Raw genomic sequence first — 22,947 nt, 5'->3', positions numbered from 1 at the left:
ATAGGAATGCATTAAGGGATGGATGAAAAACTAACGAATGGTCCGTATGTGTGAAAGGGGCCTTAAGCCCTCGTTCACATCGAACGCGGGTTTGTAATTGTACGAGTTCAGCTGAACTCGCACAATTTCAAACCCGCATTTAAGTGTGAGTTTGGGGCGATTTGAAAGACGTCCGTGTGGGTTCATGCACAGAGATCTCTATTGAAATCTCCCCCAAAGTCACTAAATAGTGCAGGAACGCCGGCGTTGCACCAACTGGGATGGAGCCGTTGCCCGAAATAGGCTGCGATTTGGCATGTCAAATCACGCCAATGTGAATAGGGGTTCAATTATACTTCAAAACTTACAGGACAGAGCAATTTAGCCAGGACCACCATATTGGACTTTAGGAACAGGTTTTTGGCTCACTGGGGTTTTAGAAACTTTTAAAGCTGCTAAAATGTATGTTTCCCCAATAGGCTAAGCTTTGTAAATATACCCCCCCCCCCTGCCCCCCGGTTAATGTATCCTTTGTCACGGTGTTTGGTTAGTGGGAGTTAGTCATCCAGTGTAGTCTGAATGCCTGGACAGCGATATTGATGTTCTATATTTGGTCATTTGAAGGCCATGAGGATTTAAGTTATGCTGACATTTGAAGTTTAAAAGTGTTAAAGCCCGTACACACGATAAGAAAATCAGAAGGGAAATTTCGTCTGACGACCGATCTGCCGATTTTCGGGTTGTTAGTATGATGCTTTCGACAGCCGACTCTGACTTTTCGGACGAAAAAAATCTTGATGTGCAGGCTATAAAATTTTTATCGTCCGTCAAAACAACATCTCATTAGTACAATTTAACGGAAAAAAATCTTAAGAGCAAGACTAGGCATGCTCAGAGACGAAAGAACACATACAAATCAATCCAACACATGACATCCCTTCTGAAGTAGAATTCTGTCGTACGGGAAAATTCGTATGAAAATAACCTCTTCACTTTCCATATCAGACTAGCATGCCACAAAAAAATGGACGACAGATCGTTCGATAATCTGATTGTGTGTACGGGGCTTAAGTCTTCCTGTGTAGTCTGGATGGGCAGCATTATTGATGTACTGCATTTGGTCATTTGAAGGCCATGAGGATTTAAGTTATGCCAACATTTGAAGTTTAAAAGTGTTACTCTGATACGTTTACTGGGTTACCCCATAATAAACATTGTGGCCATATTATGATCATTTAAAGCGGAGTTCCGGGCACAGATGTCATTTTTTAATAAACATACCCCCGGGACAGTCAGGGCTAGCACATTCCACAATGGCTAGCCTCTTATCTGTCCCGGTTCGCACTTACCTTTTAGAAGAAATACTTACTTAGAAAATTTCTTCCACAGCGTTTCCATCTCTCTTGTGGGCAGCTGAAGCCGGCGCGGTCCTCTTCTGTGTCTTCTTCCGCGTCTTCTTGTCCCAGAATGCGCCGCACCGGCCCCTCTCGTCACTTCCGCCGCGGCGCCGCATTCCTAAACAGCTTCTGGGCATGCCCAGAAGCTGTTTAGCAGGGGAATGCGGCGTCGCCCGGAAATGACGAGCGGGGCCAGTGCCGTCGCATGGATTCCTGGAAGCTGTGACGTTCAGCTCCCAGGAATCATAGCGAGGCAGGAAGTGACGGGGTGAGCCGCGGCTCCGAGGGAGGAAGTACTCTGAGGTGAGTATCTTCGATCTTCAATTGCAAGGTAAGTAAACAAAAAAAAAAAAAAAAAATTAACTATCCAATTCCTTTTCAGGTGAGGCATTCCTAGCGGAGGGGCACAAAAAAAAAAAATTGTTTTTGTGCCCGGAACTCCGCTTTATTTAAAGTGGTTAATTTTATGGTACTATTATTACTCCTTTGTACTATCCCATGAAATGAAGCCTTTGGTATGCTCCAGCCATTTCTATTTTGTTATCTTTTACTTGTCCCCCTCCATGACTATGGTGAATTTGCCACTTTTCTGGTGTCAATGCCAAAAGATGTTTTCCTAGCCCCCTGGGCTTCCTGCATTATGTGCACTGTGGAGCCTGCAGAGGACAACTACATCTCTAATGATTCACCTGTAGTGGGAAGGAGAAAGCTTTGGGCAAGGGAGAGGTGGGTGAGCGCAGTGGATGGGAGAAGTGGGAAATGGGAAGGCACCCCACATGACATCAATGTACACCAGAAGCAGAGAGCTCCCGGACTCTCCCAACGATCAGGCCATCGTTCACATACCAGTAGACAATTTTTGTACACAAGGTGACTAATGGCTGTCATGGACCTGCTCCAGCACTTAGAGATTGCTTTAACATTCCAAGGAAAGAGGTACTATATCATTTTACTGACACACAGTTGAGCGAAAATTTAATATATAAAAAAAAAAAAAAAAGTGATCTAAGCCTTTAATGCACTTTCAAACTGAACTGCGATTCACTAGGAATGTTTGGGATTGATGATCAGGTAATAAACTGGTTTCATTTTTCATTTTTCAACCATAATATGAACCTACTGTAGTGAGCATCTAAACATTAATTGAATAGCCTACAGCACATACACATAGGAAGATGAAACAAAAATGCTGAATGGATTTGTAATATTTGTGCAGTCTGCCATTGTTTTGCAAAAAGTCAGTCAGTGTCACTATTATACCCGAGTGCCTATAGGCCCCACAGGAGTGTGACCTGCTATGATAACCGATTGTTAGAATAACACAATCTGTTATCTGATGTAAACACTTATTTAAAGAGAGGACAAACATACTGCAAACTTATCTACTATAACAAACTTTTTTTCTGCATAGGCTCTTACAAATAATATTCTAAGCTTTAGTTATGGGAGAACCACATGCAGATCTTTAAAGTTTTACTAAACCCACAACAGTAAAATCAGTCTGTATATGCAGTAAAGCATGCTTCTTCTACTCACTGTGGAACCTAAGTGTTAATCATCCGCATTGTGTAAAAAGGCTGTTTGATCCTGTCCTATCTGATCCTCTCCTTTCACTGTCCCCCAATCATCTGCACATGCTCAGTTTGGTGTGTATAGCTAGATGTTTTATTTTTTTTTGGGAGGGTGAATGTGATCAGCACAGAGCCAATCAACTCTGTCAAGACAGTGGGTCAGGAGTTGAACAGCTTCATAGGACAGTCAGAGTAGAATGAAAACTCCTCCTACAAGCTCTACCAGACACTGAAGTCACAAGACTGCTATATACTGCTGATGAGAAAAGGTATTTAGCAGGTAATATTTACTAAAATAATTGATTTCCCATGTCCTATGTACTGTGGGAGACCAGATATAGTGAATGCAGTGTACTAACTACAGCATATGAAACCACATCTATTTGAGGTCAGAGCCATTGGTTGAACATTACACAAAGCTATGATTTATTGACACATCAATATGCAAATTATGAACATATGCTTTTGTGCAAATAGGATAGTTCTAGAATCTATACAGAAAGAACAAAAGATGGGTTCCCATAAGAATACCCTATTTTTAATATAAACGTCGTAACTTTAATCTATCTAGAATTTAAAGAATATGTAAAACCTAAACCCAACATTTCATATTCCTGCTGTACCATGTAATTGTATGGAAAAGCATCTGGGTTTCTTTTTTTTTGCTTCCTTTGTGTGAAATCCCTGGTGTTCCTGCCAGTCCTTCTGCTTTCCTATTAAATACTGATCACACTAAGCAGCAGAACACACTGTGGTCAGTTCTCTAAGCTGTGCTGGAAACTCAGCCTGATCTCCTCCAATGATCAGACTTGTCTCATGAACTAGGAAGGTTAGTGTACTGTTGTTTCTCCTCCCCTAGCTCTTATGCAGCTGAAAACAGAGGGTATGTAATCACGTATAACAGAAGAGAAAAGGGTGTATAAAATATATATTTTAGATGTATATGCACATGTTCTGCCTTTCATTTCTGTTTTAAAGTGAACGAGTAGTTTTACAAGGCGAAGGTTTACAACCACTTTAATAACTGACAAAACATTTGTTATACTGATCCCTTAGCACACTAAACATATCACAGAATTTCAAATCTGTTCTATATAATAAAATGTCTAAATACGAGCCCTAACCTTTGACAAATGTCAGACTTAGAAATGTATCAAGTGAATGAAATGTTACTCTGTACAATTAAAATCCGGTACTTGTCATTAGCACGCTTATGGGTTCTGATGACAGAAGTTGACCTTAATCTCATTAAATGTGGGATTTGTGATCAACCTGTTGCCTGGTGTGTGTTGCTGCATGCAGTTCTAACAATAGGCTTTTAGCTTTGATCATACAGCAATTAGTTATGCAATCACTCTACAAATCAAGAATAAACCTGGCCATAGACATCTGAGGCTGGTTTGACATTCTGGATGTCAAAAGCTTCTGTTTTTCAAAGATCTTACTAAATACATGCATTATCAGACAGCTTATCAGTGCCGGTTTATGTCAGGGCATATGGGTTGAGGGTCGCACTTCTTGATTTTGTGGCTAATCTGGGAAGAGATCAATGAAATGAAAGCAAATAAATGAAGCTTTTATTCTGCTGCAACCTCTCTCTTCTTTCAACAGGGCTGTAATCATGAATTTTACCCTTCCTGCTTTGTGAGAGGAAGGGGTGGGTTCTCAATTGTAAACGGTAGTACTGTTTACATTTGGGATAACTGATTGGTTATCACAGCAATCAAAAGGGTACAGAGCCACTCTGATTTGCTCTGTGCTTTCAGCCTACAATCTTCACTGTGTAATGGCAGTGGGAATAGAGGCATTGTGCGCAAGCACGAACAGTAAACAGAGGGATATTTTTAAATGTCTGTACAGAACACCCCTATCAGCTGCTTTACTACTGGTAGGGGAGTGGTTAATGATTTCTGTAAAAGTGCACCTTTAGTTTTAAGTTGCTATCTTTTTGTTCCTCAGGCAAAGATTAATCAGTTGCATTTTGAAGTCTGGCATTTATTCTTTGAATGCAAAAGGAAACCTCACAAGACATTTAGCAACTTTGAAAGAGCAAAACTTTACATCAGTTCATTGTTATTGCCTATGCTATTATGCACTAAAATGTTGGCCCACAGCAAGCATATTGTCTTTAGAGGAACATGGATCATTACTTTAAATGCTTTATGTTCTTAAAACGGTGACAACCTATACAGTAGATTCCCAAGAAAAACACTTAAGACTTTTCCACATGGCTGCTTGTGCTAGCCTTATTATACAGGAAAAAAAAAACACCTCTACTATTTTTAAAGAAACTCAGGTGCTCCATAAGGTATATTGAATTTACAGAGCTGCTGCTGTGGTGCACTGGCAGGTGACTTTGTTTACACTGTTTGTGTGCTTTCGGCTGCCATTCAGGATGAATGACCACACATACTGTATATGATGCATGCATGTTAGGGCATACATAAAGTACATATAAAGCCTGAATGATATTGGAGAGTATACAGGAAAATGGAAATCTTTTCAAACATAGCTTGCATTTAGAAGTTCCATACACTGAGTTTCAGAGGTTCCCATACAGTATGTGCAGGAGATCTTAGGAAGAAGAAAGGTAGGTATACGAGCGCCATTACGTCACTTCCGGTTCCGGTCGTTGGAATGCATTTGCGGTCCGGTAACTCTGTTTTATCGTGCTTGATGTCTTCTAATGTTATGCGAGTACCGCTACTTGTTTATTAATAAACTTATAACCACGGATTTACACTATATGGTCCTTCCCTGTTTGTGTTCATTTGGGGACCACGGTCTAAGGATCCTTGCTGTGTGTGATTTAGCCCGGCTCAAGGATATCCTATCCAGGATTTGGGGCATTCCACCCATAGGATGACCCGAGATGGATCTTTTACCATATCCATCTACCCATTGGGGCGAGATACCCCTGCAGGGGTTATTTGTTCTGGTGAGTGCATATTAGAGCAAGAAGAAGCACAAGCACTTCTATCTCACCATCCCATCCAGTGTTGCCTGGGATCAGCACAGACAGACTTCTCACCTGATCGCACTGCTATATTTATGCACTGACTTTATACTGTACATTTATTTATTTGATTGAGTCTTTATTCATATATTGTCACTTCAGCACTTTTTCACGGTATATGATATATTACTGCCAATTTTTTTATTTTTGTACATTATCATTTTTAATATTTGCCACTTTTTTGCACAATTTGCTATTTATAGTCACATTCACATATATCTTACACACCTTATTATTGGATTTATTTGGTTTATACATTTAAGGTTTTTGTCATTTTTAATACACCTGACTCCCAGGTAGCGCCAACATCACTCCCCCTTCTTTCTAGGTATATGTTGTAAGGGGTTTTAAGAGTTGTGCTAAACACAATGAGACACTTGTGTCCCACTGAGGGAGTTTTCTCTTCACTTCCTGTCCCATAATCAAAACAGGAAGAGGTAATCCCTCCAAAAGTGAGAAAATCCCAGGGTGTCACCAGAACCAGTGCCCCAATTCGAAGATTTCCCTTCTATTACTGTTCTGATGTTAACCCAAAATCTGGGATTTTCTTTTACATTCACTTTCAACGATAATTGGTAAAGAGAACAAATAGAGAATGTGAATTTTCCTGATGGGGACACAGACAAAAACTTGCAGGTGTTCTAACCCCTATCCTCTCTATCAGAAAAAGAAAAAAAAATCCTTTAGTGGCATCACCATAGACAAATCAACTATCCCTTGGAGTGTCCCTGAAAATTAGAGATATCTAGTAAATAATTTACTCCATCTTTATGTTTGTTTTACAGTTTTCAAACTTATACACGTATAACTAACTAAAAGGCAAAACTTTCTTTTTTTTTTTTTTGGATAGTGTGGGGGTGGATTAAACCCCGTCAGTCCTTATTGTTGTCTGTGCCCCCAATAGGGAGATTCATTCTCTCCGTTTGTCGTGTTTCCCATTATCATTCAAAGTGGAAATCCCAAATTTTACGTTGTCCCAAGAAAAGTAATAGAGGGGGGGGATCTTCCAATGTGGGGACTAGTTCTGATAATGTGGCAGTCAAGAGGTTGCTTTCATTTGCAGGGATTTCCTTCCTAGAGACACCTGTAATTCCCCTCACTTTAGGAAATTTCCTCTATTTCCTTCCAGTTACGACACGAACAGGAAAAAGGAAGATTTTCCAGATAGTACAGAAAAAAAAAAAAAAAAAAAAAAACAGGGGGGTACAAAAACAGCAAAGCAGAGGTTTTAACTAGGGATTGACCGATATCGTTTTTGTTATTGCTGATACCAATACTTTGGTCATCGCATATCGGTATCGGCCGATATTTTCGGACATTTAAATGTTTTTTTTTTTTTTTTTTTACAGATACTGTTGTGGAGGGATCTGGGGGTTTAAAAGACCCCCAAACCCCTCCCCTGCACTTAAAAGCATTCAAAACGCCAAGTTTGGTTGTTTTGAATGCTGTAATTTTTCTGAATTTGGCGCCGAATACTCGGAAGTGATGTCATGACATCACTTCTGGGTTTTTATATGGAGACCCAATCAGAGCTGAATGTGGCTTTGATCGGGTCTTCGGCGGCCGTGCAGGTAGGATGCACAGGTCTCCCGGTGGGACGGGAGACTAGGGAATGCCATGGAAGGCGGCGGGGGGGGGGGGAAACGTCCCCTCCCGCTCCTTGCAATGACAGCCGACCGTCGGCTATGGACGCAGGTACCGGGGTGATGCCTCTAGCTGCAGGCATCATCCCAGGACATGCACTTTTCCGAAATATCGGTAACCTCAGGGGCCAATTCCGATATAATCGGGGAAAGTGCGGATCAGCCCTCAATATATCGGCTTTGCCGATGATCGGTCGTTCCCTAGTTTTAACACTCCCGTATTCTAACCAACGCTAAAAAAAAAAAAAAAAAAATGTATTTTGACTATACATGCACTTCACACAATATCAAATCAGGCCCCAGAAATACAAGGGGGGGGGGGGGGCACAACCAGTAAAAAAAAAAAAAAAAAATATTGGCAAAACGGGAATAACCAACCACTGTAGACTTAGGCAGAGAATGAACACACGATCTTTATTAGCATCCAGATGATTTTCCTGGGTAATCTAAATATGCACGTTTGATACTGCACATAGACTTAAACATAAAAAGACACTGTATTACTCAAAAACCTTAATCAACTATTCGCAGATCAGTTGTGAGTTGGGTTGATCACTTGACAGTCAAAACAACACTACACTAATAAATGTTGAGTTCTAATCTGTCTCAATGGATTTGAACAAATCAGAGAAGCAATTCCTGCCAAGACACCCATGTACAGAGATATAAAATTGTACACCCAGGGAATGTTTTGCTCTTTATACATTTCAATACGCCATACATATGTGGTTAATAAAATGTAAAAACTGAACAAAAACATGGTAACTAGATAAATAGAAAGACCATTTCATGTTTGCAAGTCACTGACTTGGATCAATTAACTGCCTTGTAGGCACCATCATCATCTGACACAGCAGCTTTCCTTTTATTTTAAATCACAATAACAAGTACACAAAGGATTCCTGTGACCATATAGTTCTTCATCTTGGAATCTGAAAAGCACATTAGTGCCCAAGCTGTGAAACATTATCAAAGCACCACACAATGCAGAGCTGATAGAAGAAGTTGTAAAAAAAAAAAAAAAAACCCTCAACCTCTTTTCTTGCATTGTACTTGCTAAGACAGCTCACATTTCATTTAATAACCATAGTTTTAGCGTAGAATTCTTCAATATTCAGATTTAATTAACATGGTGAGCTTTAAAAACAAAACTTTGTATTCAGTTTTGAATACATTTATGAGTGAAAATTAGCATATGAACATTATCTAACTTATTCATTGTGTTTTAAACAGTGATTGTGAGCCAGAAGTTCCTATATAAAAGCATTAAAGACATCAGCAATTAATGCATTGTAGCTAACAGTGTGATGATGATACCAACAAAACATTTGAGCTGTAAAGATTATATATAAGACTTTTTCATTCCCAGCTGTCACACGGTATTTCTCTTCATCATCTACCTATAAGATATAGACTATTGTACCATGTAATTATCTGACAACTTAATAAATATTTACTTGATTCTTACAGGGAGACTGAAATGTTTGATCTACAGCAGGTGCACGGGCTCTGCTGTTGGCTTAAAGAAAAAAATTCACTATGCAATTTTTGCATTTCAAGTGGCAAACTGACCTCATGAAACAAACAATCTCAGTGTATTTTCAGAAAAAAAAAGAGCCCTTTCATTGAAAGAAAAAAAAAAAAAAAAAAAAGTTTAAAGAAAAGTATGGGGGCTGCCATTTCTGAATTCTCTAAATACACTGCTTGCCCACACTCATTGGTTTTATTACTTTTTTGGGTCACTTATCCAATAAGTATTAACAAAATTACCTCCTACCTTTCTACTGCACATTTACTTGGGGCCTATAGATTGTACTTTGTTTCAGAAGCAGTAATATCAGTCACACTGCACCAGGTACCTATTGGGTGACCAATTGTACCACCCCAAACTTGCTCATCCATGTCTTTAAGGTCCTTGCTTTGTGCACTGGTGCTCAGTCATGTTGGAACAGAAAGGGGCCATCCCCAAACTGTTCCCACAAAGTTGGGAGGATGAAATGGTCCAAAATGTCTTGGTATGCTGACATCTTAAGAGTTCCCTTCACTTAAACTAAGAAAAACCCCACACCATATCCCCCCGCTACTAAATGGTTTGGACCAGTGCACAAAGCAAGATCCATAAAAGACATGAATGAGGGAGTTTGTGGAGAAACTTGACTGGCCTACACCGAGTCCTGACCTCAACCCGATAGAACAGCTTTGAGATGAATTGGAGAGGAGACTGCGAGCCAGGCCTTCTCGCCCAACATCCGCGCCTGACCTCACAATGCGCTTCTGGAAAAATGGTCAACCCATTTCCATAGACACACTCCTAAACCTTGTGGACAGCCTTCCCAGAAAAGTTGAGGCTGTTATAGCTGCAAAGGATGGGCCAACTCAGTATTGAACACTACAGACTAAAGCCCCGTACACACGATCAGATTATAGAACGATCTGTCCTCTATTTTTTGTGGCATGCTAGTCTTATGTGGAAAGTGAAGAGGTTATTTTCATACAAATTTTCCCGTACGACAGAATTCTACTTCAGAAGTGATGTCATGTGTTGGATTGATTTGTATGTGTGTTCTTTCGTCTCTGAGCATGCCTAGTCTTGCTCTTAAGATTTTTTTCCATCTAAATCTGTACTAATGAGACGAAAATCGGACGTTGTTTTGACGGATGACAAAAATTATATAGCCTTCACATCAGGATTTTGTCAGCCGAAAAGTCGAAGTCGGCTGTCGAAAGCGCCATACTAGCAATCCCAAAATCGACAGATCGGTCGTCGGACGAATTTTCCCTACAAATTTTCTTATCGTATGTACGGGCCTTAAGATCGGGATGCCATTAAAGTTCATGTGCACGTAAAGGCAGGAGTCCCAATACTTTTGACAATATAGTGTACTTGGGAGCATGCCAGCAATGTGGCCCACATGGTATTCTCTTGACAGACGTACATGGAGGCTTCCAAGGGTTTAAATACCCATACACACGAAATACCATAGAAATATTGCATTTTATATGGGTTCTTCTCAAAACTAAGCAAATCTGATTAAAAAATAAAAAATAAAAAAAAGGAATACTATTATAAGAACCACAACCAGCATTCCTTCCCATTCATTTTTTGCTGGTCTTGGTAACACAACTTAGAGGCGAGAATAGATAAACAGTGACCCCCTATGAAATCAGGTACATTAAATTAGGACAATGAGAAAAGGAAGACATTTTGGAAAGCCTTTAAAAAAAAGGTCTAACATTTTTTTTCTTGTTCTTTTTAGAAATATTACTACTTTTCAGAACAGTAGGCACACAAGCTTCTGAATAGACAATTGTTAACAGGTTATACTGAAAAATTCTCAACCATTCCACACTTTACAAAACGAAGGATCTTTTTAAAAAAGAACCTGTCACACCTGTGCTTTTGCAAATATAGGAATCTTTAGTCTTTATGTAGAATTGTGCAGGGATCCCTATGAATGATTTAGCTTAATGTATTCTGTCTTGTGATGATTCCAGGCCCTGAGGGCTTAGAGGTAATAGGTTAGCTGAAGTTTGACAGCTGCAGCCCCACCAGCTCTCTGACCTCATGGTGATAACACACTGTCTACTGATTGTAGATTAAAGTATTGCATATCAAAATCCTGTAGTTAAGAGGTATGTAAACAGCTACTGAATATTGTGCTATGTTTGATACTGCTATGGTTACTTAGTAGATGGAAAACAGCATGTGCCAGGATAAATGCAGGCAGTTGATGGGGATTTAACACTTCACCTTTTTTAAGTCATGCTCAAACAAACAAAATAAGGCAAAATAAATATTACATTTTCTTTAAAGTGGTAGTAAAGCCCCTGTAATGATTTATACCTACAGGAAAGCCTGAAATAAGACTTGCCTGTAGGTACAGTAAATATCTTCAAAACGTCACCAGTGCATGCGCACTGCATTCTCAATAGAGGCTGTTCCAGCCATTGAGAAAGCCGTGCCATGGGAGTGATGTCATCACAGCTGAAGCCCACAAACCCAAAAGAAAGACAGGGTGAAGATAGAAGCAGCAGGTAGCCATCACAGTGCACCTCTGGAGGGCTTCCTTCTCAGGTAAAAAATGCATACTAGCACTTAATGCTATTATCCTGCAGGGGCCCAATTTTTTGCAATTTTTGTTTGCAGTTTACTACTGCTTTAATTCACTTGCAGAATGTTTACTTTTAGTTTAAAATGTGTTATAAAAACCTTCACATGAAAACATATGGCAACCTACCTCTGTTACATGATTGCTTGCTATTTGTTTTTTGTCCATTCTTTATATTAAGCTTTTATAATATCTCTGTTGTCCATTGCCGTCTATAGGGTGGCTCGGTTCCCTTGTAGAGTCCTGTGTAGCCACCCTTCCTTGCAACCTTCTAGATGTACTATAGCCTGACACACCAACAGTAAGCCCTGCATTCCAAGCAAATACCGGTAGCTTTAGTTGGTTGCTACCAAGATGGCACTAAATCAGTGGTTCTTAACCTGGGTTCGATCGAACCCCAGGGGTTCGGTGAGTCAGTCTCGTGGGTTCGGCGGAGGTCAAGACACACACCCGACTCATATGATTCGTGATGACACGCCCCGCTCATTGGCTGCAGGTGATCACGCAACATCACTTGGCCTATCTGTGCTGCAGGGAATTTGGCGCGCCCAGTAGTCGAAATGTAACTGTCGTGATGGTACGTCGTGTGATTTCTTCCTCAATATTAATCCCTTCATACTATGTCGAGCAAAAAAAGAAAGTGGTTGGACGAATATGTACAATATGGATTCACATGTATAAGGGAACGTGATGGGAGTCAGCGTCCTAACTGCACGATTTTCAATGCCAAGTTGAGCAATTCTAGTCTAGCAAAACTAAGAGAACACTTCCTTAAGCTGCATGGAGATGGAAAATACAAGAACACAACGCTCCCTGAATTCAAGGTGAGGAGAGCCATATTTTATTTTTCCAATTAAGAAGGGTTCGGTGAATGCGCATATGAAACTGGTGGGGTTCGGTACCTCCCAACAAGGTTAAGAACCACTGCACTAAATGGTTTACTATGTAAAGTGTACAATGTGTGCTCCCTGATCAGGAGTTCAGGGAGGTTGCATTCATAGAGTAAGCTGCACTAATTCATAGAGTAAGCTGCACTAAACACATAAGTTGTAAGTGTTCCTCTGACTTTTTAAAAAAAAAAAAAAAAACAAGTCCTATGCTCAACTGACCATTACCAATGCAATTAGTATAAAAATTGTGAGGCCTTCGTGTCACTTTAAAGTTAAGATTCTCGCATTAGCCCGGTAGGGACTGGTTCTCTAACGACAAAAACTCATAAGTAGCATTCTTAGATAAAACTAAGTATTCACAATTTCAAAAAGTAAAAAAAAAATAAAATAAAATACAATTTTACATATTATCCACTTAAGGACCAGGCCTATTTCTGACACTTGTTGTTTGCAAGTTAAAATCCATATTTTTTTGCTAGAAAATTACTTAGAACCCCCAAACATTATATACGTTTTTTTTTTTTAGCAGAGACCCTAGAGAATAAAATGGAGACCTTTGTAATACTTTATGTCACACCGTATTTGTGCAGCGGTCTTACAAACGCAATTTTTTTGGAATAAATACACTTTTTAAGTAAAAAATAAGAAAAACAGTAAAGTCAGCCCAATTTATTTCTATAATATGAAAGATAATGTTACACCAATTAAATACGCAACATGTCATTCAGAATTGCGCACGCTCGTGGAATGGCGACAAACATTGGTACTTAAAAAATCTCCATAGGCGACGCTTTAAAAATGTCTACAGGTTACCAGTTTAGATTTAGAGAGGAGTTCTATGGCTAGAATTATTGCTCTCACTCCAACGACTGCAGCAATAACTCACATGTGGTTTGAACACAGTTTTCATATGTGGGCACGACTTGCTTTTTTTTCTCATTTATTTTACCTTTTATTTTTACACTGTCCCTTCCCTTTTACTTCCTGTCTAGGACTACAATGGACTGGATCATTTTCTCCTCTACTGATAGCTTCAGTAAGCAGAGAAAACGACCGTTCCATAAGACCAGTATTTAACGTCAAAGTAGCGACGTAAAACTGCAGCGGCAGTCCGAAATGGTTATAGCCAATAAGAAGTTCAAAGATTAAATCTACTTTTATCATAAATTTAATTCTGTGTGGTGTAGTTCTTAGAAATTATAAAGTTTATTGGAATGTTTTATATAAAATGTTCTCCATTACCTCCCTATAAAAACAGTTTAAAGCTGAATTTCAAAAATTTACATTTTATATAGCATAAATATGAATACTGTATATCATTACTGTGCGATCCCTCTAGAAGTTGGAAATCACTGTAGTAGAAATCATTACTCCAGTGATCTCCACTTGCTTCCACGTCCCCTGCCAAGTGGCTGTCCTGCAGGAGGACGGTCAACTGGCACAGGCTCCATTTAGAGAATGCTTTGCATTCTCTGGTTGGAGGAGATGGAGAAGAGGGGAGGTGACGTCACACTCCCCAACTCGCCCTAATCAAAGAATGCTACACATTCATTGAGAAAATGGAAAGCACTCTCTTTGAATGGTGCCTATGCCAGGCGGCCAACCTCCTGTGATCAGAATGCAGCAGGATAGCCACTTTGTGAGGTGACCTGGAAGCAAGTCGTTATCATTGATACAGTGATTTCCAGCTTCTAGAGGGACCCCACAGGTATGATATATGCAAAGTTACATTGGTCCAAGCTGGACCAACGTAACTATGAAAAAAATGCCATACCTGCAAATCTTGAGTATGCACCATGCAAAATAAAAAATGTTAGGGTCCTTTCACACGGACTTTCTGCCCAGTGGACTTCGTTTTGCTCAGCGGGTGATTGATCCACCGATCCCCGCTGAGCAGGCAGATGACAGGTCCGTCTTCGCTCACTGTTCTGAGACGGACCTATCAGAGCCCCACTCTCCTCTATGGGGAGATCAGATAATGTCTGGTTTCATCCGATCCTCCAGGTGGATGGAAAATGGGGTTACCATCTGTCTGGATTTCACGGACAGGATCGGATTGGATACCAGCGGACAGGTCACCGATGACATCCACTGCTCCATAGGAGGTGCATGGAGCATCCGATCAGGTCCGCCTGAAAAACTGACAGGTGGACCTGATCGGAAAGCCCGTGTGAAAGGTACCTTAGAGCAGACCTAAACGTTCCATGTAACCTGAGCCCCTCAAGTCTACTTCTTGAGTGGTCTCTAGCTAAAACACCCCCTTTACACTTTCTTAGTAGGAACAAGCTTTCTCCTGGTTCAGGCACCTGCCAACCAGAAGAAGTTTGATACTGCCAACCAAAAAAAGATGTTAGTTTTACACCTGTTTACAAGAGCTGCAAGACAATGTGGGGGGTTTCAGGTTCCATAGACAAGTTTACTTTAGCTTTAAAGTCTAGTTATTGGGGTCGCTTTACTTAAGGCAAATAGCCTCTTCCCTTAGCTAAGTGAATCCAGAGAAGCTCTGTTGACTTCCATCATCTGCAAGTAAAAAATACTATTTTTGTTTTTGTCCTTGCATGTGATTGAGTATTTTTTTGAAAAGGGGACTTTCATCACCTTTCCAAAGTGAAGGGAAAATTCCCCTGCAAAGCGTAAAGCCTATTTGTCTTTAGTAAATCAATCCAACTATGGACATAGTCTATAACAAAATGATTGTAGACATGTTTAAACACCTAGGCCCAACTATCCAAGTGTCCCCACTTCTTCTCAAACAAAACTTGGATTTCTCTTAAACCTAAAAATGAGAATGAACTAAATCAGCTTCAAAAAACCAACTGCCTTAAAATGTTACATTACCTAGAAATATGCTGAGCATAGATTGTTAGTATTAAATTGTATTAATAGCAGATCATGATCTCTTAGTATTTGATGCTCAAGTGAAAATACCCTGTGTTAAGGTCAGCCATTATTTATCATGGTAAGCTAGAACCATGATACAAATGAAGCTGCAAGAATAAAAAGTACATCGAAGCATGATTGGGGCTGCTGAAACTTGGCCTAATGACCTGGCTCTTATTGGCATGCAGCCACCCCAGCTCTTAAATGTCACTCTATGTTGCACTTTATTTTCTGGATATCTCCCACTTATCTCAGAGCCTTACTTACACAAAATCATTAAAATTTATATACTTGCAAATTAGAACTAAGGTCTCCAGGGAGGAAAAGTGCATGTAAAATATATACAGAGTTTTACATGTCATAAAAGGTGCAAACACACTAGGTCATCCTTTGACCGGAACCAAAGTAGTCCAAAAGTAGCAGAATGGTATTGTGGGTAAAGTTAGGAAAGTCACAACTTTTTTTAGGGTTCCATACTGTGAAACAAAACCTCAGATAAAGGGGAGTGCAGAATATATCATATAACTGAGGGGTCTCAACCAAGACCTCCACCACAACATACTGTATTAAATAACACATCTGCCACACAACCACAACAGTATAAATTATATTTGCCAACCCACCCCACAACAATTATCCAAAAATAATGCAAACACGTCCACTGCTTAATGACCCTGTAATATATTTTTTTTTCCTTTACATTTTTTTCTTCCTCCTTATAACAAGTCCCTCCTTTTCTCTCTCACTTCCGTTTGTCCGGAAGGAGAAATGCAAGTTAGTTGTAGTCATGTGCACTGCTCTATGCACACTACAAATCTCAAAGTCCATTTCTGAAGCAATTGGGAGAGGGTGACTACATTCCCACATACAGTGGGTTGCCACCCTCTAACAGGAGGTTTGGAAAAGGCTGAAAGAAAAAAAGGGGGGGGGGGTACTTTTTAAAGTGAATACATACTTCTATAGATTTTTTTATTGCTTTAAGCTGCAAACACACAAGGTCATCGTGTGATCTGAGTGACAGTAGTCAATGGTAGCAGAGTTGGAATGTGGCAAATCAGTGAAGTCACAACTTTTTTAGGGTTCCAGTCTGCGAAACGTAGAACCTCAAGATAAGGGAGACTTCATAATACAGAGGCCGGGGGGGGAGGGTCTCAACGAGGACCTCCACTACAACATATTGTGTTATTAATAATGCACCCACAATACAACCACAAAAAGTAAAAAAACACTACTACAAAAAGCTAAAATTCCTAGGTTTCCCCACCCTCAAATAAAATACATTAAGCTTTTATGATCTAATGTGTTTCATATGCTCTTTACCAGCTGTCATCTGCTATGAAAAGCAATCAGGGCAGAGGTATAAACACAGTTCTCAGATCAGGATACAAAACGCGAAACATTAATTTATTTCCCAACAATAGAGCAAAGGGAGCAAGCTATAGACACAACACAAGTCAATCATTCCACGCAGTGTGGATCTATTCAGATCAAATATTTCTGTTGTCAAAACACTGCTACAGTATGACAAAGGATTAAGCACAGATGCAGACATCAAGGGGTGCTCACTAGGTAAAAAGAAACACCAAAAAAAAAAAAAAAAGAAAATCTAAAAACATAAAGTTCAGAGTGGAAAGCCAGAGCAGGCTGCAATAATTAGTGTTTAAATACCCACAGCATTCTCTAATTAGATGTATAATGGGACTAATAGTAAGCACTCATTAATTAAAAAGCTGGATGACACATGAAGTATTTAAGATCAGCACCCTGCTCTGATGGACTGAATATACACACGCATATAAAAAAAAAAAAAAACCTGAAACATGAAAAAGTTCAGAGTGGAAAACCAGAGCAGGCTGCAATAGTTAGTGTTTAAATACCCACAACCTTTTCTAATTAGATGTATAATAGAGCTAATAGTAAGCACTCATTAATTAAAAAGCTGGCTAACACATGTAGTAGTATTTGAGATCAGCACCCTGCTCTGATGGACTAAGCACCCAAAAAAATGACAGTTCTGCAGGAAATTAGGATTTACAAAACTGTTGAATAAACCAAAAGACAAAAAAAGATATACAAATAAAAGTATTGATTAAACAAGAAACATAATATAAATATACACCTTGAACACTGAGAAAAGTCCTGCTCTGATGGACTGAGTAAGCACACATAAAGAATGACAGTTCTGCAGGAATTTAGGATTTACAAAACTGTTGGTTAAACCAAAAGACAACAAGGATATACAAATAAAAGTATTGATTAAACAAGAAACATAATATAAATATACACCTTGAGCACTGAGAAAACTCCTGCTCTGGTGGACTGAGTAATCACACATTAAAAAAAAAAAGACAGTTCTGCAGGAAATTACAAAACTGCTGAATAAACCAAAAGACAAAAAAGATGTACAAATAAAAGTATTGATTAAACAAGAAACATAAATATACACCTTGAGCACTGAGAAAACTCCTGCTCTGGTGGACTGAATACACACACACATATACAAAAATGACAGTTCTGGCAGAAATAAGATATACAAATACAAAAGAAAGTGTTAAAGAAGAAAAATAACATAATGAAATATTCACCTTGTAAGTGTAGTAGTCTAAACACTGAGAAAAGTCCAGGTTAGGGGATTCTCCGGGCAGGGCATTGCCAGCAGCTGCCGGGTAAAACCTTACATCCATGTTTTTTGTTTTTTTGTTACAAAAGGGAAGTCTTCAAGTTTTTTTTTTTGGCTCCCGGTCCTAATTGGTCAGCATTCAGCCGGTTCAGGTGCGGGATCGGAGACAAGTTTTTGCAGAAGGGATCTCAGGTTTAAAAAGCGGAGATCATGACACCCGGCTGGATAAGTCCGATAGGATGGTGTCGGGGCTGTTATTTTTTAAATAAAAAAGCTGCAAGTAGCTAGAACCCCAGGACTTGCCTAGGCATTGATGAACAGCAGCTGCTATACACAAAGGAGCCACGCGTTTGCTTATTGGGATCAGTAGCTCCGAGCAAAGCTTAAAAAAAAAAAAAAAAAAGACAACCCCCCTCCCGGACAAAAAAAAAAAAAAAAGCAGAGATCAAGCAACAACAACAAAAATAAGCATCAACTCCAAAACAGATCCAGAGGACTTTATTCCACCAATCAGGGCTTGTGCAGAGATGGGGATAGGAGTTTGTATGGAATGACCTCTCTGCCTTGTTTGAAAGAAGGAGGGGGGGTTAGTGTAGAACAAAACAGAAAAAAAAAAGTCTTTGCAGCCAACGGTTATAGAGAGTGGAGTTTGAAGAGGTAGAGAGAGACGGGAGCTGCTGCTGGCAGGGCTCCCTAGGAGAAATGAATAAGTAATAGGCAATGACAAGCAGGAGCTGGGTCCCTCCCCCTCCCCTCCGTGCCACTCCCACTGAGTGCAGCTGCTACTGTGTACACAGTGTGTCCATGCTGATGGGAAGAGGCACCCAATGTGGGTAGAGGGATGCTGAGCTCTTAGTGATCCAGTGCTGCCGCACATCAACACTGACTAGGTGATAATATACTCACTGCAGCGCTCCGATCTACACAGCCAGCCTGGGCTCTGCTCTCACTTGCATTGATATCAACTACCTGTCACCGTTTCATTCACACAAATGCTTGCATTCCATTGATTTCCTAAGGCTGGAGCAGCCTTGCGTGTTAACCAATCAGCTTCTTCAGATCAGCTTGGAAAATGGAAGGCAGATGCTGATAGGTTACATAGTTAGTGAGGTCGAAAAAATACATCAGTCCATCCAGTTCAACCTATGATGTGTGTGTGTGTTTGCTGCTTACTGTACATTGTATACCCATATATGTTGTGGTCTTTAAGGTGCCCATCTAATAGTTTTTTGAAACTATCAATGCTCCCGGCTGATACCACTACTTGTGGAAGAGAATTCCACATCCCCACTGCTCTGACAGTAAAGAACCCCCTACATATTTTAAGGTTAAGTGCCGGTTCACATTATTGCGGCTGCGGAGATCGCATGTAATTCGGAGCGCACTGCTCCTTCATTACATGCGATCTCATGTGCAGATGCGAATTCAGCCGTACACTTTGTATGGCTGAATTCGCACTGTATCCGCACCGAACCCTTTTTTCAGCCGCATCAGGATCGGATCGCACAGTGGTTCACGATCCTGTGCGAACTGTCAGATCGCACTGCGATATGCGATCAAACTGGGGGTGTCATTAACATTTAATTGGTTCACGATCCTGTGTGAACTGCCAGATGTGCGGATGCGATGCGGGAACAGGCTGCGAATTCGCAGCATTCCCGCATCGCACAAGTGTGAACCGAGCCTAAACCGTTTTTCCTCTAGTTTTAGTGAGTGGCCATGTGTCTTATTGTATTCCCTTTCTTTGAATAGTCTGTTTTTTATGCTCTGGTCGCCATTACAGTATTTGTACATTGATATCATATCCCCTCTCAAGCGTCTCTTCTCCAGAGAGAATAATGCCCCGTACACACGTGCAGATTATCTGCAGACTTTTGTCTGCAGACTTACCAAAACCATATAATATGAGGTCAAACCTAAACACTTTCAATCTGTATGCAATCCAGCAGGCCCTTGCACTACATAGAAAAGGTAAGTCTGCAGACAAAAGTCTGCAGATAATCTGCACGTGTGTACGGGGCATAAAGCCCCGTACACACGCACAGATTGTTGGCCAACTGATCGGCCAACTTTTGCCCAGTGTTGTTTGTTGGTTGAAATGTGCTCTAGACTTGCACTGGACTTTTGTTGGCCAACAAAAACCAACTTCAGAAGTGATGTCATGTTCTGGTTGACTTTCAGTGTGTTTTTTCTTCTCTGAGCATGCCCAGTCTTGCTCATCTGATTTTTGTCTGCCGAAATCTGTACTGACTGAGGAACTTGATGCGTTTCTGGTGCGGACAATTGTGCGGTCAAGCGACGCTGTACCCAAATGAAATTGATGTCCTTTTTTCCCACAAATAAAGCTTTCTTTTGGTGGTATTTGATCACCTTTGCGATTTTTACTTTTTGCGCTATAAACAAAAAAAGAGCGACAATTTTGAAAAAATAACAATATTTTTCAAATTTTTTATATGAAATACTCAAACAAAAAATGTAAAAATCAAAATTTTTTAACATTTTAGGCCAATTTGTTTTCTGCTACATATTTTTGGTAAATAAAATCGCAATAAGCGTATTTTGATTGGTTTGCGCAAAAGTTATTGCGTTTACTAACTACGGGAAAGATTTATGTCTTTTTTATTGTTTTTTTTTTTTTTTAACTAGTAATGGCAGCGATCTGCGATTTTTTTTTTTTGTGGGACTGCGACATTGAGGCAGGCAGATCGGACCCCTGACTGACATTTTTGTCACTTTTGGGAGTACCAGTGACATTACTACAGTAATCAGTGCTATAAATATGCACTGTTACTGTAAAAATGACACTGGCAGGGAATGGGTTAACTTTATTAGTGATCAAGGGGTTAAGTGTGTCCCTAGGGGCGTGATTCTAACTGTCAAGGGGCGTGGCTTGTGATGTAACCACAGAGATATATGATCCTACATAGCAGGATCGTATAGTCTCTGCAGTTACATCAGGGAGAATGACAGGCGGCTTTGTTTACATCACCCGTCTGCCTTTCTCCCTCTCCAGCGGGAGATCGCGAGTTGCCGGCGGACATTGGAGCCACCGGTCACTCGCAAGGGAATGACAGGGAACCAGCGGGGGCGGGGGCGCACCTCCAGCGGCGCGCGCTCGCCCCCGCCCCCTAGAGGAGAGGAGAGGCTGACAACATAGTTGTGCTGCGGTCGGCAAGTGGTTAAAGGGGTTGTACAGCCAGAAGGTTTTTTATCCTAATGCATTCTATGCATTAAGATAAAAATCCTTCTGTGTGTAGTAGCCCCCCTAAAACGTACCTAAGCCCCATCTCTCTCCAGCGATGTCTACGAGTGTCTCGGCCATCTGGGACTCTCCCTCCTGATTGGCTGAAACACAGCAGAGGTGCCATTGGCTCCCGCTGCTGTCAATCAAAGTCAGTTAGCCAATCAGGAGAGAGAGGGGGCTGGGGCAAACTGCAGCCCCATGTCTGAATGGACACATGGAGCTGCAGCTTGGCTCGGGTGTCCCCATAGCAAGCTGCTTGCTGTTGGGGCGCTCAACAGGAGGGAGGGGCCAGGAACAATGAGGGACACGAGAAGAGGAGGATCCAGGCTGCCCTGTGCAAAACCACTTCACAGAGCAGGTTTGTTATTTAAAAAAAAAATACTTTACAATCACTTTAAATGGGGACATGTGGGTTCTGGTGCATTTTTGTGCATTCCAGTGTGTTTTTGATGTGTTTTACTGCGTTCTAGCATAGTTCAGTGCAGAAAAAATGCAGCATGTTCTGCTGTTTTTCTATCAAATTGGGACGCACTGTAACTGACCGCACTGCTATAAACAATGCCATTAGAAACCATACTATCCATGCGTAACCTACCGTAAGCTACTATGCATGCGTTTCTGATGCAGAAAAAAACACACTGGACTACATGTGGTGAGAACCGGCCCTAAAAGTGATATTAAAGGAGAAGTACAGGCAAAGCTTGTTTGGCTGTACATCTCCTGTGGATCACATTACTGCAGATTGTATTGCACTCATGTGACCCATTTTCAGCAGACAACGGGCTGGAGCCTGCTGTCGGCTTACATCACAGAGCCGATCCAGGGTCGCGATTATATGGTTCAGATCTGCTTACATGCCTGGACTGGCACCCTGCTTAGCTTTTCAACAAGCCACTGAGAGCCTGATCTGGCCGCTTCAACCCCCTCCATGGCCCAGTGTTCCAGTGAACACAGGAGGGGCAGAGCTTAGAGTCGGTGACTGACAGTCACCAGCTCTCTGCTCACAGATCAGCGGTGTTTGATCATTCAGTTCTCAGCCTTCGAGCTGGCGGGGGACAGATGCAGCATCAGACTGATGCTACATACACATAGGTAAGTATGATAAAAAAATTCCATTCTCTTTTTAAAGGCTTGGCTTAATAAAAAAAAAAAAAAAAGACAAGCATGTCATACCTGCTCTGTGCAGTTGGTTTTGCACAGAGCAGCCTTGATTCTTCCTGAGCCGTCGCTCCATGTGTCCATTCACACACAGGGCTGTGGCTCCGTCCCACCCCTCTCTTGCTCACTAGCAGTGATTGACAGCAGCGGGAGCCAATGGTGCCCGCTGCTCTCTCAGCCAATGTTGAGGGAGAGTCCCTGGAGAACCAAAGTTCTCGTGGACAATGCTGAATCGTGATGGTGCTCAGATAAGTATTGAGTGGTTTGCTGTCCCAGAAGAGTCCCTGGAGAGCCAAAGTTCTCATGGACAATGCTGAATCGTGATGGTGCTCAGATAAGTATTGGGGGGATTGCTGTACACAAAAGTTTTTTTTTATCCTAATGTATAGAATGCATTAACTGCTTTAATACTGGACACTTTTACCCCCTTCCTACCCAGG

General features: G+C 40.8%; 1 protein-coding gene across 2 annotated transcripts in view; it reads right to left on the bottom strand.

The window, feature by feature from the left end:
• TOX3 (TOX high mobility group box family member 3) overlaps nt 1-18,524 on the bottom strand; it is a 184,850-nt gene extending 166,326 nt beyond the window's left edge. For both annotated transcript variants that reach the window (XM_082270811.1, XM_082270810.1), the window contains exon 1: nt 18,071-18,524. In XM_082270811.1, the coding sequence (XP_082126937.1) occupies nt 18,071-18,169 (99 nt within the window). In that variant the 5' untranslated portion in view covers nt 18,170-18,524. The remainder of the gene's footprint in view (nt 1-18,070) is intronic.
• Nucleotides 18,525-22,947: the final 4,423 nt, after the last annotated feature.

This window comes from Pelophylax lessonae (genome assembly GCF_965119305.1).
Source record: "Pelophylax lessonae genome assembly, chromosome: 10".
Lineage (NCBI taxonomy): Eukaryota > Metazoa > Chordata > Amphibia > Anura > Ranidae > Pelophylax > Pelophylax lessonae.
The sequence above is the reverse complement of the archived record's forward strand: the minus strand, read 5'-3'. Positions and strand labels throughout refer to the sequence as shown.